Raw genomic sequence first — 13,826 nt, 5'->3', positions numbered from 1 at the left:
GCTGACATTTGGAAAGGGGTTCTAAATCCTTCCTGTCATTCTCAAGGGACGAGAAAAGGAGTTGTGGCAAGACCTAGACCGAGGGGGACTGTCTGACTTTTCGGCAAGTTGGATAGATGACATATTAGCTCCTGCAACGTTCACATCTGGTTTGAACAAATAGAAAGAGGGAAAAGCACTTAAAAATTCCGCCGCGGGGCTCTGCAGGTCTTGCTACCCAGTAGCCTCCAGAAGACAACCAATTCCTGCGCGTTCCGCTCCGCTCACCCTCCTTCCCAGCTTCTCTCTCTTTTTCCTTTTTTTTTTTTTTTTTTTTTTCTTTTCCCACGCTCGCCTTGAACCGGGTCCCAGGGAGGCAGAAGCACGGCACCGGTCCCCTTCCTCCTCTCCTCCACCAAACCACCGCAGCCGAGCGCGTGAAGCTTCCCTTTGTTCCTCCAGGCTGCTCTCCTCCCCGGCAGATCCACCTGGATGCTCTCCCTCGGTGACATTTTGCGCCGGGGCTGGTGGGTGGCTGGGGTGGAGCGAGAGGAGCCCGAGGGGGCGGGGGCGGAGAAAGGTCAAGCCGAGGGAAAGGCAGGAGACGCCTTTCATAACCTGCGTGGCGGGGCGTGCGCGTGGTTATTTATTTATTTTCTCCTTATTTATTGATCGCACGAGCAGAGCGGCGCGGGGAGCCGGGGGAGATGCAGGACCACCCACTGGCGGGGAAGCAGCCAGCCGCCCTCCCGCGCCCCCGCGCTGCCGAGCGCCTCCTGCCTCTGCGCTCAGGCGATTGCCTGCGACGGCCCCGGCCCCGGCCCCGGCTCCGGCTCCCGCCCCGGCCCCGCCACGCCACCGCCGCCGCCAGCCCGGCCGCCCCGCAGCCCCGCAGCCCCACAGCCCCGCACCGCCCGGCTCGGGCCCCGGTGACAGCGGCGGCGCAGTAAGTTGGCAGGAGCCAGTCCCCTCCGTTCTCGCCTCCCCCGCACCTTTTGAACTTGTTGCTGCTGCTCGGCTCGCCTGCGCCTGGCTTTTGGAAGGTGAAAAGGAGGAGGGAAGCACAGAGGGATGGGGGAAGGGGAAGAAGAGCTCGCTTGAGCTTTATTTATGCTCTCTGGGCGCATCGGATTCGGCTGCTCGGGAGCTGCTTTCTCTGCTTTTCCCTTTCCGGGTGCACGGCGAGGAGAAAGTCTCTATGCAACTCAGCCCCGGCGCGCACTTTGCCAGGTATGTACCGCGAGCGAGGCGCGTTCTGCGCGGAGGCAGATGCTGCTGCTGCCGCCGCGGCGGCGGCGGCTGCCAGCTCCCGTGTTCTGTAACTGTCACACTGCACCTGAGCTGAACTTGAAAAGAGAGTGAAGGGGCGATTGGGCAAACGCTTTTGGCAGACACAAGGGGTGCTTGCAGACGTGGGGGAGGAGGCTCTGTATTAACGCCCCCCACCGTGCCCACCGCACAGCACCTCCATCTCTGCAAATACGGCCCAAGGAGTGGAGGTGGCCACCGGACTCCCAAAGAGACGTGGGGCAGCGGCTGTGACAGCATCTCGGAAGCTGCAACAACAGGTCGCCTTTCTGAGACTCCGTTGGCGGGAAGGGCCACTTGGAAAGGGAAGGTTTGAAAAGAGCTAAAAGGGAAGGTGGTGGGGTTGTCTAATTCACCAAAAGAATACCACTGAGTGACTGCCCTTCGTTTTCTCTATCCTACACAACGCATACTGACCCTACATTATCCGGACTGTGTCAGGGGAAAACCAGACACCTGTTTGAAAAAATTGCTGCGTCTAAAGTCAGCTGTGTACTTATTTGTGCCAGGAGTGGCCTGGTTCACCTGCTGGAAGAGGTCTGGTTAGAGTCTGCTGGGCGTGATTGTTAGGACATTGTATTTTTTTTTTTTCTTACTACTCCAAATTCCTGTGTTTGAGGGAAACTTGCCCTTCTGAGAACTGTGACTTCACCAGGAGCTCTACCGTGGAATAGGAGTGATACTTCCGGACCACATTTCTCAGTGGTATTTTGTTCGACGGGCGGAAGTGAGTGATTGTGGCTACTTTGCCCCATCGTAGAGGCCTGGTTGCCCTTCTTGCCTCCACTTCAAGGAACCATGGCGGCGGGCGTAGCAGCGTGGCTGCCCTTTGCCAGGGCGGCAGCCATTGGGTGGATGCCTGTGGCCTCGGGGCCCATGCCAGCTCCCCCAAGGCAGGAGAGAAAAAGGACTCAAGATGCTCTGATTGTGCTCAATGTGAGTGGCACCCGTTTCCAGACATGGCAGGACACCCTGGAACGCTATCCAGACACTCTGCTGGGCAGTTCTGAGAGGGACTTTTTCTACCACCCGGAGACTCAGCAGTATTTTTTTGACCGTGACCCAGACATCTTCCGCCACATTTTGAATTTCTACCGCACCGGGAAGCTCCACTATCCTCGCCACGAGTGCATCTCTGCTTATGATGAAGAATTGGCCTTCTTCGGCCTCATCCCAGAGATTATTGGCGACTGCTGTTACGAGGAGTACAAGGACCGCAGGCGAGAGAACGCAGAGCGGCTACAGGACGACGCCGACACGGACAACACCGGGGAGAGCGCGCTGCCCACCATGACTGCTCGGCAGAGGGTCTGGCGGGCGTTCGAGAACCCCCACACCAGCACCATGGCCCTGGTGTTCTACTACGTTACAGGGTTCTTCATTGCCGTCTCAGTCATCGCGAATGTGGTAGAGACCGTGCCATGCGGGTCTAGCCCGGGGCACATTAAAGAACTGCCTTGCGGGGAGCGCTACGCGGTGGCCTTCTTTTGCTTGGATACAGCCTGTGTCATGATCTTCACCGTTGAGTACTTGCTTCGCCTGGCTGCAGCGCCTAGTCGTTACCGTTTCGTGCGCAGCGTCATGAGTATCATCGACGTGGTGGCCATCCTGCCTTATTACATTGGGCTGGTGATGACAGACAATGAGGATGTCAGCGGAGCCTTTGTCACGCTCCGGGTCTTCCGGGTCTTCCGGATCTTTAAGTTCTCCCGCCACTCTCAAGGCCTGCGTATCCTGGGGTACACGCTGAAGAGTTGTGCCTCAGAACTGGGCTTCTTGCTCTTCTCGCTCACCATGGCTATCATCATTTTTGCTACGGTCATGTTCTACGCAGAGAAGGGGTCTTCAGCCAGCAAGTTCACCAGCATCCCTGCTGCCTTCTGGTATACCATTGTCACCATGACTACACTGGGGTAAGTGCCATCCAGGATGGAAGGGATGGAGGTTGAAGGTATGGGAGGTGACTGTGAGTGGACTCAGTCAGGTTACATAATTCAGGGGAAATAGCTCTTCTCTTTTCTAAATGGGTTTAGGAAAGCATTCTCTAAGTGGTTTTGAGGAACTCTCTATGAAATGGGTATGATACAGCAACTGAAGTGTTTAGGGGATTTGCTGGCAACTGTTGAGTATTGGTGCCTGAGAGTGATAAATATACAAAGAAATTTAAAAATTCCTGAATATGGGAAATATAATATTATATATATATATATATATATATATATATACCAATACATGAAGATATGATAATGAACAACACAAAATTGGCATCCACATAAAGGTATGAATATGCATAATATATACTGAAATGCCTAGAAAGTGTTCCAGTGTATTCAAATGAAAAGTTTTCATGTATATTTGAAGTATTATTTTCATGTAAATAGATACTTTTGGCATTCATTTTTCCTCCAAGAACCATAATTCTTATTTTATAACATTATAAAATGCAGATTATAGATATCATTATCCAAGAATTTTATAATATATATGTACATATTCATATACATGTATTTTCATTTTGGCTGATAGATTATACAGTTTTCCAATATTAGGGCTGAAACTGATCAACTCTACTAAATGAAGTAGAATATTTGCAGCATATTTAAGACTAGAGGTTCATAGTTTCAAAATAAGAAGTCAATGACTATTACAGTTTTTTCATTTTAGAAACTACAGATCCCATCAGGCAATGGGCCTATGACCATTAAATACACGTAGAAGATAGAGCAGTATCTGGTGAGATTGATGGTCACCAGGGGCCAATTGTATAATAGAATTTTGTGCATTCTGATTTCTTTCTATAATTCTTCTGTGTATTCTTTTATTTGGGGGTAATGGTGTTTTGCAACCAAAGGGTCATATTTCAAATTAATTTTTTTTTCAAAAAATTAATATGAAGCGAGAATTAAGATTTTTTTTAAGTTGGTAGAAAAAAGGGGAAGTGAAATGATTAGTGTTAGTCAAACTGCAGAAAAGTAGCACGATTTATATATTACAGGATCTAATAAAATAAAATAGTTAGAGCCTTTTAGTTTTATGAGTTCTTAGGTAAGCCAAGTAGTGATGTTAGTGCCCTTTCTTCAGCTTTTTGCTGCTTTCCTTGCATAGTTAATCAGTTCAGTAAGGGTTTGGTAATGGCTGTAGGAAGAAGTTATTCCCAAAGCTGCTTTTTAAAGTTGTTTCTGGCTAATTTAATTGTCTTCTTTAAATGACAATGTGGTTAAAGTCAACTTAATTGTATTAGCCATATTGCATTGAACAGAATTTCTCATATTGTCATATGGCCAACTAATGGAATATTTCATATGTGAAGAATTTTTGACTAAGTTAATTAAATTGTGCTAAACAAAAGCTAAACACTGCTTGTGATTTTGATTTAGTCTCGTGTATTTTTTTAAGACCTACTGGTGCTTTAAAAATCATGAATTAGTGAAAATTCGTATCCTACTGCTTGTATGTCCTTCTTATCCTGTTGGTAGTTTTGTGACAAATTTTGAAGGTGTAGTAGAGGTGCTTTTTTGAAGGTGTAGTAGAGGTGCTTTTTACCAAAGAGAATTTTATATGTGTGTGTGGTTTCGAGTCTTGTAGTCTTCTTGGCGTATGAAATCTTTGTTAGGGACAATTGGGTAGTGCAAATCACTATCAGGACTTCAGATCAGAAATACTTATGAATAAAAAGAGAATTCTGCTTTAAGAGGAATTAAAGAAACATTAAAAGGAAATACATATGTTTTTAAATTTGGTGTCTATGCTGGTGTTCTTTGTGAAGTATCAGTGGATCATTTTGATTAAATTTTATTAAGTTAATCATTTAATACCATATACTGTGTATATGAGTATCAGTATTAAAATGAATGTTGTTGAGATGCTAATTTCATCTGGCCAGAAGTTCTATTCCAGACAAGACACTACTATTATTTTAAAGTTTGTTTCCTGAAATGACTTTAATTTTTAAATTTTATTTTAAAATTTATTTTTGCTTTTAGGAAGAAAAAAAAGTGTTAGCTATCAATGATTTTTTTTTTTTTTACTGTGTAAATAAAATAAGCATCTACCTTTTGAAATGATTTAAGAAACTAAATCATAATGCACCAGTCAAATCTATGAAATGGATTTAGTTCATGTGTTCTTATATAAGTAGATTAGAAGAATTAAGTACATACACATTCTCAAAACTTGGAAGCAAAATGCGAGTTACTTTTAAGACTTAAGTTTCACTGAAGCTGAAAATTTTAATTTTGGGGAAATTAAGCTAATTAATGATCTGATGGTCTAGAGCAGTCATACTTTTAAGATGTAGAAATGTTGATGCAGTAAAAATGCAATCCATTTATTGAAAAATATATATGAACATTTAAGAAAGTATATGCTTTATAATACAGCGAAATTTCTTAGAAAGACATCTTCAGTTCCTCATTAAAATATAGTTATAATGTATTTTATTTTCCTAGAGAAACAGATTTCTGTTTTAAAGATCCTGCCTTGTTGGTATCTTTGGTTGCATTGTGACTCACAGCTTTATTTAAGAACAGAAAACATTCAACAAAAGCCATTGCCTGAATTTATTTTTCACTGTAGTTTTAAACTTATAAGCTAAAGTCTCAGATCTAAACTTTCTGGAAAATATGCAATAGTTTGAATTAATATCGAGCTGTTTCTGCTAGATGACCAAAGATTTCCCATTACCCTTTCTAAGCCTTTTTACTTGGCTATTATTTTTAATAGAGCTAATATTAATCAATGAATGATAATAGAAATGAAAATGGAATCCTAAACAGTGGTTATCAAAAATATAGCTCATGCAAACATCATCTACATGAGAAGAAAAGACAAGAGCTTTGTAATCCAGGACTGGCAGAATTATCTACCTCTCAGGTCCTTTTAAACAATGTTCAGTTGGGTTTTGGTCTGAAGAAACGACCAGGTCTGTCTTAGAACTATTGTGTACTCATCTCATCATCTTTGTGCTCCTTGAAATCTCAAGCATATCATAGTACTGTAACTTAACCATGCTTGTTATACAACTAATTATTTAATTTGCCAGTAAAACTAATGCTTTGAAGTATAATTTTAAGCCTACCCATTTCCTGTTAAACCTTAGAAGTCCAATTAAAAAAAAAAATCAGTGAAAGAAAGAATATCAGAAAGATTTTTAGAAGTGTTTAGACTGAGTAGCCATATATCTCTGCTCTTCCATTTTATCTTTTCTTTCCCTGCATATCTATTCACCTTCACTGGCCCTCAGTACCCTTTTACTCCCCCACCTCCCTCCTTTCCGTAATGTGAACTCTAATTGCTTCCTTAAACAGCCGTGGAAGGAAAAGAACCTGGAACTCCTCTTTTGTCCTAATGACCTTTGGCAAATAGCATCCAGTTGTTATTTTTCATTCGAGTGGTAGTACTCAAATGGTGCCAGATTTAGGAAATTTTCCAATGTTTGCCAATAATCCAAAGTGACTTTGCAAAAAATATTTGGTAACTTTACCATTTACCTCAGGTTCATGACTTGTGAGTAAGAAGCAGTACCAGGTGGCACGTTAAATAATTTGAGGAGCTTGGATGCTAGACAACATCTGCATTTTGGGCATGATTACTAACCATTTAGACCCTTGTTTTAAAAACAGAGGTTGTGTTACCCATCCCATAAAACTTAAGAACTTGAGAAGTGTAATTTCTGCGGTCCACCACTTCTTTAATTTTGAAACAGAGTTGTTTTTATCAAAGTTTTCAGTATGGGAAAGAAAGCCACTACGTGCCGTTTCTGTAAAGTTTATGTTTAAAACGCAACTTTATGGGGTGCCTGGGTGGCTCCTTTGGTTAAGCGGCTGCCTTGCCTCCGGTCATGATTCCAGGGTCCTGGAATTGAGCCCCACGTAGGGCTTCCCACTCAGGAGAAAGCCTGCTTCTCCCTCTACCTCTGCCCGCTACTCCCTCTGCTGTGCTCTTTCTCTCTGTCAAATAAAGAAAATCTTTTAAAAATATAAAATAAAATACTACTTTATGATTTTAACTACAAAAATTATGTTCTGATTTCTAAACAAATCTAGGAAAAAAGAAGTTCATCTATGGTATACTATCATCAGAAACAAATACAGTAGAATTACTTCTGCACTCTCAGAAAACTCAGTGTAGTTGTCCATTTATAAGACTCTACAAAACTATCTCTATAATATTTCAATTTTAATAGTTTTGATAAATTGCTATTTTAAGAAATAAAAACACAAAATAGTTTTTCATCTCAGTTTTCCTAACAATGTATCCACATCAATGTGTCCTCTTTTTAGAGTGGCTTGATTGGAGAACGATTATATATAAAAATATGTCGTGTATATGTCACGTATGTTTTATGTAATGCAGGTATGTTATATATCTCTCATATAACATATAAATATATTAAATATGTTACATGTTATTTATCTTTTAATATATATGTATTATATAACACATATGTTGTTAAATATATATTCTTAAAAAGAATGAACTCTTAAATATTTTCCTGCTATCAATCACTATTCTGACTGCATAGCTTTGGGGAATGTTGGGAGTAAGCTTGCAGAATCATTTACATAGAAACTTTTGGTTTACCCAGTTATTACTCAAAATGAGTAGAATTACTTTCCCTTGCATCAGCATCTGCATGTAAATATTGCTAGCATGTTAATCAAATACATCTTTACACAGTGGAAAGTACCAAATTTATCTTTCAGATGAGGAACCATGCTGTTGGTAAAAACCACTTTTATTTTTGCATACTATGTTCATTGTGTGTGTGTGTGTGTGTGTTTAAGGGAGAGTGCACACCATACAATGGGGCAGGGAGGGGCAGAGGAGAGGGAAGTGAGAATCTCAAGCAGGCTCCGTGCCCAGGTCAGAGCCCGACTAAAGGCTGGATCTCACCAGAAATCATGACCTGAGTGGGAATCAAGAGTCAGATGCTTAACTGACTGAGCCACCCAGGCTCCCCGCAGACTATGACATATATTTTTATAAAATTCTTTATAGAACATGTTCATTGCTGGGAGTCGAAAATGAACTTTTAAAGAAATGTAGAGAAATGTGATATGCATTACAGGTAACCAAATCTTAACTGTCTTTGTTTTGTTTTAGTCATCATTTGAATATAGGTAATATATGACATGACACACATACCTATTTTTAAATGTGTATATTTGCTTAGCATTTACCTTTTTTTCTTTAAAATAAATATTTACTTGGTTGCCAAGAAGAGGTGTGTCATGTGTGACATAATAGTGATGTAATTAAACAGCAGCAGCATTTTTTTGTTTGTTTCATGTTTTTACTTATTTTTTTTTTCTGAAGACCTTGAAATATTACCTGGGAGTGTGTAATAATAACTAACTGGGGATTACTGCTGATACTACAGGTATAAGAAAGGAATCCGTTCTGTCTTTATTCTATTGACATAATGCATTTCTCTCCTAGTTCTGCTTTTTGGGACTCACACCACGTTTCTCAGTATCACTGCGGGCCCTGCATGTACTTATACAGTCTTGGGCTCTAGTCTCATGGTGCCCAGCTGACATAACAAAAGCATGTGCTCTTGTTCAGGGAACTCTTAGGCCATTTGGAAGCAAGCTATGTCGTGGTAACTATTTTACCTGGCCTGATGAGGAAGGGAATTATTCTTTGACTTGAATGAACTGAAAAAGAATTAGCCTGTGAGTTGTTAGAGTGATACAGTTTAACTTCTGTATCATTGAAAGAACAAGAATGTTGGAAAGAATATTCACCGAAAAGGAAATATTATTTATCCTTCAGAGCTATAGTGTGATTTTACTCTTTTTCCCCCCAGTATAAGACTCTTCATGTCTTATACTGTTTTCTAAGCACTTAATACATATATATAGTATATACTATATAGTTTTTTGTATATAGTATATACACATGTATATATTTATATATTGTTCATATTTATTTAAATATACATTAAATATATATATATATATGTGTGTGTGTGTGTGTGTGTGTGTGTATGTATATGACCATTGCTATCTCATTGGCATAGCTAGATTTGACAGTGTGGGATATAGTTTGGTATTGAAAAGAAACATAGGGGTGCAATACCACCTCTACATTTCTGTCCACACTGAGACTGTCCCTTGCTTTAGTGTAGATCCCATTGGAATGTTACCCTTTAGTTTCTTCCTTCTGAACCAGACTTCAATCATGATCTTCTCCACAAGGCCTTCTCAACCTCCCAACCTCCATTATCTAGAGTTAGGATTTTACTTGACATTCGTAAATGCTATCTTATATATAACTTATGGTTTTACTCCTTGCCTCCTAACTAGATTGAAAGGCTTTTGAAGTATGGGCCTATACCATTTGGGGACTTACTACCTACTAGCTCAGTGTCTAAATGCAGAAAAATCTGTATTAAAGCTTTGCAGACCATGGCGTGAGGTGATACCAGCCCGCAAGCAGAGCTCCTTAGCTATGAACAGTCTCAACACTGGCAATAATTTACTAATCTAATCTTTCACTTCATTCAGTGTTAGGAAAAATTGGAATTTATTATTTGAGTATTTTGTCTTTGTACTACAAACTGCTCTTTTTAGACTTGGGAGAGCTGTGAGACTCCACCATTCTTTGATCTGTAACTAATTTTCTTCAAAAGTTAGAATTAATGGCTGTCAATGGCTATTTCCTTAATCAGTTTTCTTCCTGGTGAAGGCTGGTAAATTGCAGATGCCTCTGGGAAGCATATGGGGATGACTTACAATGCGAACGAATCAGCACAGAAATGTTCTGCCTTGTCTTTCAACCTCAGTTCCCCCAGTAAACATGAGCTGGCACTTTTTTCTCTTTCCAGGCCCACTCATTTATGCATAAAATGGAATTGTTTAAAAATAGTGCACTGTTGTCTATAATTGACACGTAAGATAAATGTAGTCTATCAGAAAGAAGTTCCTGCTTGAAGCGATTAAAAGGCAGGTATATAAAATGTAAACATACATGTAGATACATATCCTGGCATGGTGCAGTGCACTTTGCGTTGGGAATTTTGACATGTCTGTTATGTAAAGAAGATCTGAATTATAAAAAGTGTGGGGAGAATAGGGAGTGAATTACCAAGTTAATAAGGAGAAAGAATAACATTGAAAGAGTAGGATGACAGTTGAAATAATGTCAGATAGAATGGGAAGGTTTTGTTCTAAAAGTGAAAGGTCTTGTCTTTTTTGCTCTCATGTGGGCCTGATCTTCCGTTGTCCTCATTTTCTTCACTTTTAAGAATAACAATAATCATGCTTTTGGAAACCCACAGTTTTACCAGTAGCATATACCCCCAGCAACTCAAAATGTGACTCATAGAGTTCATTTCAATTTAACAGACTTTTGTTGATCACTTACTACCTGTCATTGACCACAGCAGTAAATGTAATTGCCAATTTCCTGACCTTAAGGACTATGTACTCTAGTGGCAGAGGTGGAAAGAAAACCATATAAATACATAATTCAAGGTAGCAGCTGGTGCTACCAACAAAATAAATGAGGTAAGACAAGACTGTTGGCCAACTGAAGGGATGAAGTGAGTTCTGTGACTATCTTGGTAAAGAGCTTTAGATGAGGAGGGAAAAGAAGTACAAAGACCTGAAGATTAAGAGGAGCCTTGGTGTACTCCACCTAAGGCCACTGTAATTAAAGCAAAGAAGGGGAGGGGCTTAGTAACATGCTATCTGAAAGGTAGAGGGGACAAGATGATGAGGGGCATTGTAGACCATAATAAAGACTTCTGGTTTTATTCAAGACATAATGGGGACACATTCAAGAATTATGAGCATGGTAAAGATAAAATATGATTTTTGTCTTTAAATGAGCACAAGTTCTGAACATTTAACATTTCTTAAATGGTCATTTTAACATTACTTTCTTCACTGTGTATAAATCCTCATCCTTTGTTAGATTCATTATACTTACCTTAACTTGAAATTTGTATCTACTTATTCATGAGATTTTCCAGAAAAATGGAGTATTTTATAAGAATGCATGATTAAAGTATTCCCAACTGACAAAAATAAACCTAGTTCAAATGAGAAAATGAATTCTACATGTTAGCTGAAAAGATCGAAGTATTTCTCAACAAATATGGAGCTATCTGAGAAATGACTAAGGATTATTATTTATCTTGAATATAGATTTACAGACTTATAGTTGTCAATTCTAATGTTCATGTACAAGAATGTCATATATACTTTGGATTCTACTTAAAGAATTTTCATTCCTCTTTTTTCTTCCCCTCACTTTTCAGTAGGTACATGTATCCCTGGTCAGGTGTTTGGCTGTTTCTGTGAATCTGAAAGAAAAAAAAGGTTTACCTGTCTTTAAAAATGCCGGAGGATATGTATTTTTAAACTCAAATTAAATTGGAACCATACATGTAGCAGATGTGTATTTGTGAAAACTTACAGAGGCATTGCTTTGGTAAGAATCATCATGCTGGAGAGTAAAACATAAACATGAATGGATAATTGGAGAGCACTTGGGTTTGGAAGAACAAGAATTGGATTAACAACATAAAAAAAAAAAAAAGTTTGTGTGTGTGTCTCCCAGATGAGCAATTTGTGAAAATATTTCCTAACCCTAAGGAAGTCAGTGTGGCATCTCAATTTGGTGTTCAGTTCCCGTTAGAACCTCTGTCCTTCAGATAATTCTGCATCCTACCCAGTACTTCTATCTGGAGACTTGATTTCTGATAATATAAGCTAGGGTTCAGGAGGGTCATCATAAAGGAAAAAGTCCTGGTATTCCCTGTCCTTTGCATGTGAAACAATCATGACAATTACATTCTGATAATTACTAGCCTGCCTTTGTTTTGAATGGGGAACTGGTTTCTTTTCATCTTGATGCAGAAATTGCAACTGTGTAACCCTATACCATGTTAATACATTTGGAAAAAGAAAATCCTTATGCATATTGCTTTAGATCGGACTATGGAACTTTAGTTTCTAGTTCTTACCAAATGTGGTGTTTGGGAATGAAAAGTAAACACATGTACTTGTAGTCTCCTTAACTTAGATCAGCCTAATAATGCATATTGGACACTATTGGGTCAGGGGAAGAAAAAAAAAAAACCTATGGACTCTCACAAATGTTTGGTTTTCTGCTTTATTCTAAAGTTACTAAAATCATGGAATTTTGATTTGCCGGGATCTTTAGAAATCATCTTGTAGAAACTTCTCAGTTTATACTTGAAAAAACTAGGAAGCAAAATCACAAAGCTAGCTAGTGGAAGAATATCAGCTTGATTTCTGGGGGATCTTTTGAAGTCTAATACTCAATTAAGTATGATTGAATTGACTGAAGTCTTTTTTTCTCCATATTTCTTTCTCTATTGTATAATCTATTTTCATCATTAAAGAAAATATTACAAACAAAGCAGAGCAATAAAACCAAGTACTATACATATATATAACTAGTCCATACCCCCATTAGATAAAAAGTTATATATATGTGTGTGTGTATATATAATACATATATATATATATATTCCCCCATTATACAATAAATTATACATATATAACTGAACTAGTAATGTAGGTAAACAAGTTCATGCAATAAGTCTCATCTTGTCATTTTTTCCTTGGTCATCTGCTATTTGTTAATCTTTTTGAAATTAAAGGTAATTATTAAATTGAAGTTTCAACTCTGAATTTTAGATGACTAATGTTGTGATTTTGTTCATTTTAATATTGGTGATGTTAAAAGCAGGTCATGAAATCAGTGTCAAGTCATTTGTTTGACTTGCTTTGGTCTGAAAAATAGGAATTCAAATTTTAGAATATCAGATGCATTCATAAATTGCCCCAGAAAAATCATGTTATGTTTTCTTCATAAAGTGAAAAGACATGTTAAGGTTCAAATAAAAGAATATTTTTAAAAATATTTTTCAATTAAACACCATAACAATGAATATATGTTGAGAAGATCATCTCAAACTTGTTTATATAGTATAATTCCACTTTGAAAAACATATAAAAATAGTGTCTTAATCCCTGGAATTACTGAAGGGGAATTCTTTAATTCCCTTGAATTTTTTTTAAAAAGTTAACATTCTGAAAAATTACGTGGTAACCAGATACTGCTAGTACTTTGGGAGAAATCTTCAAGATGAAGCCCAATTGATAAATCATAAGAGGACCTTGTATTTCAGTAGCCTATAATTAAAAGAGCTATATGCTTGAAGAGCTAAGCCAAGATGCATTGCTTTTGTTTTACTCCAGATACATGGAATTTAACTAATTATCATCTTTTTCATGACACACTTCTATCATTCATTCATTTATAGCCTTGTTTATAATTTTATTTGTTTAATAAATTTTAATAATGTGATATGCAAACATAATATGTACAGGCAAGAGCCTACCCCCAAATTAAAGCTATATCATTGATATTAACCTACATCTAAACATTAGCACCTCTTTTTCCCGTTGTGTCCCACTGTCTTTCTCTGCTGGAGGTAACTATCATCCTGTATCCTGTATTTATCATTCTTAAAACTGTACTTTTAATTGGGAGATTTT

At 38.8% G+C, this 13,826-nt stretch overlaps 1 protein-coding gene across 1 annotated transcript in view; it reads left to right on the top strand.

The window, feature by feature from the left end:
• Positions 1–873: 873 nt before the first annotated feature.
• KCND2 (potassium voltage-gated channel subfamily D member 2) overlaps positions 874–13,826 on the top strand; it is a 489,988-nt gene continuing 477,035 nt past the window's right edge. The window contains exon 1 of the mRNA XM_032305064.1: positions 874–3,200. Within this exon, the coding sequence (XP_032160955.1) occupies positions 2,086–3,200 (1,115 nt within the window). The 5' untranslated portion in view covers positions 874–2,085. The remainder of the gene's footprint in view (positions 3,201–13,826) is intronic.

This window comes from Mustela erminea, chromosome 11, assembly GCF_009829155.1.
Source record: "Mustela erminea isolate mMusErm1 chromosome 11, mMusErm1.Pri, whole genome shotgun sequence".
NCBI lineage: Eukaryota > Metazoa > Chordata > Mammalia > Carnivora > Mustelidae > Mustela > Mustela erminea.
The sequence above is the reverse complement of the archived record's forward strand: the minus strand, read 5'-3'. Positions and strand labels throughout refer to the sequence as shown.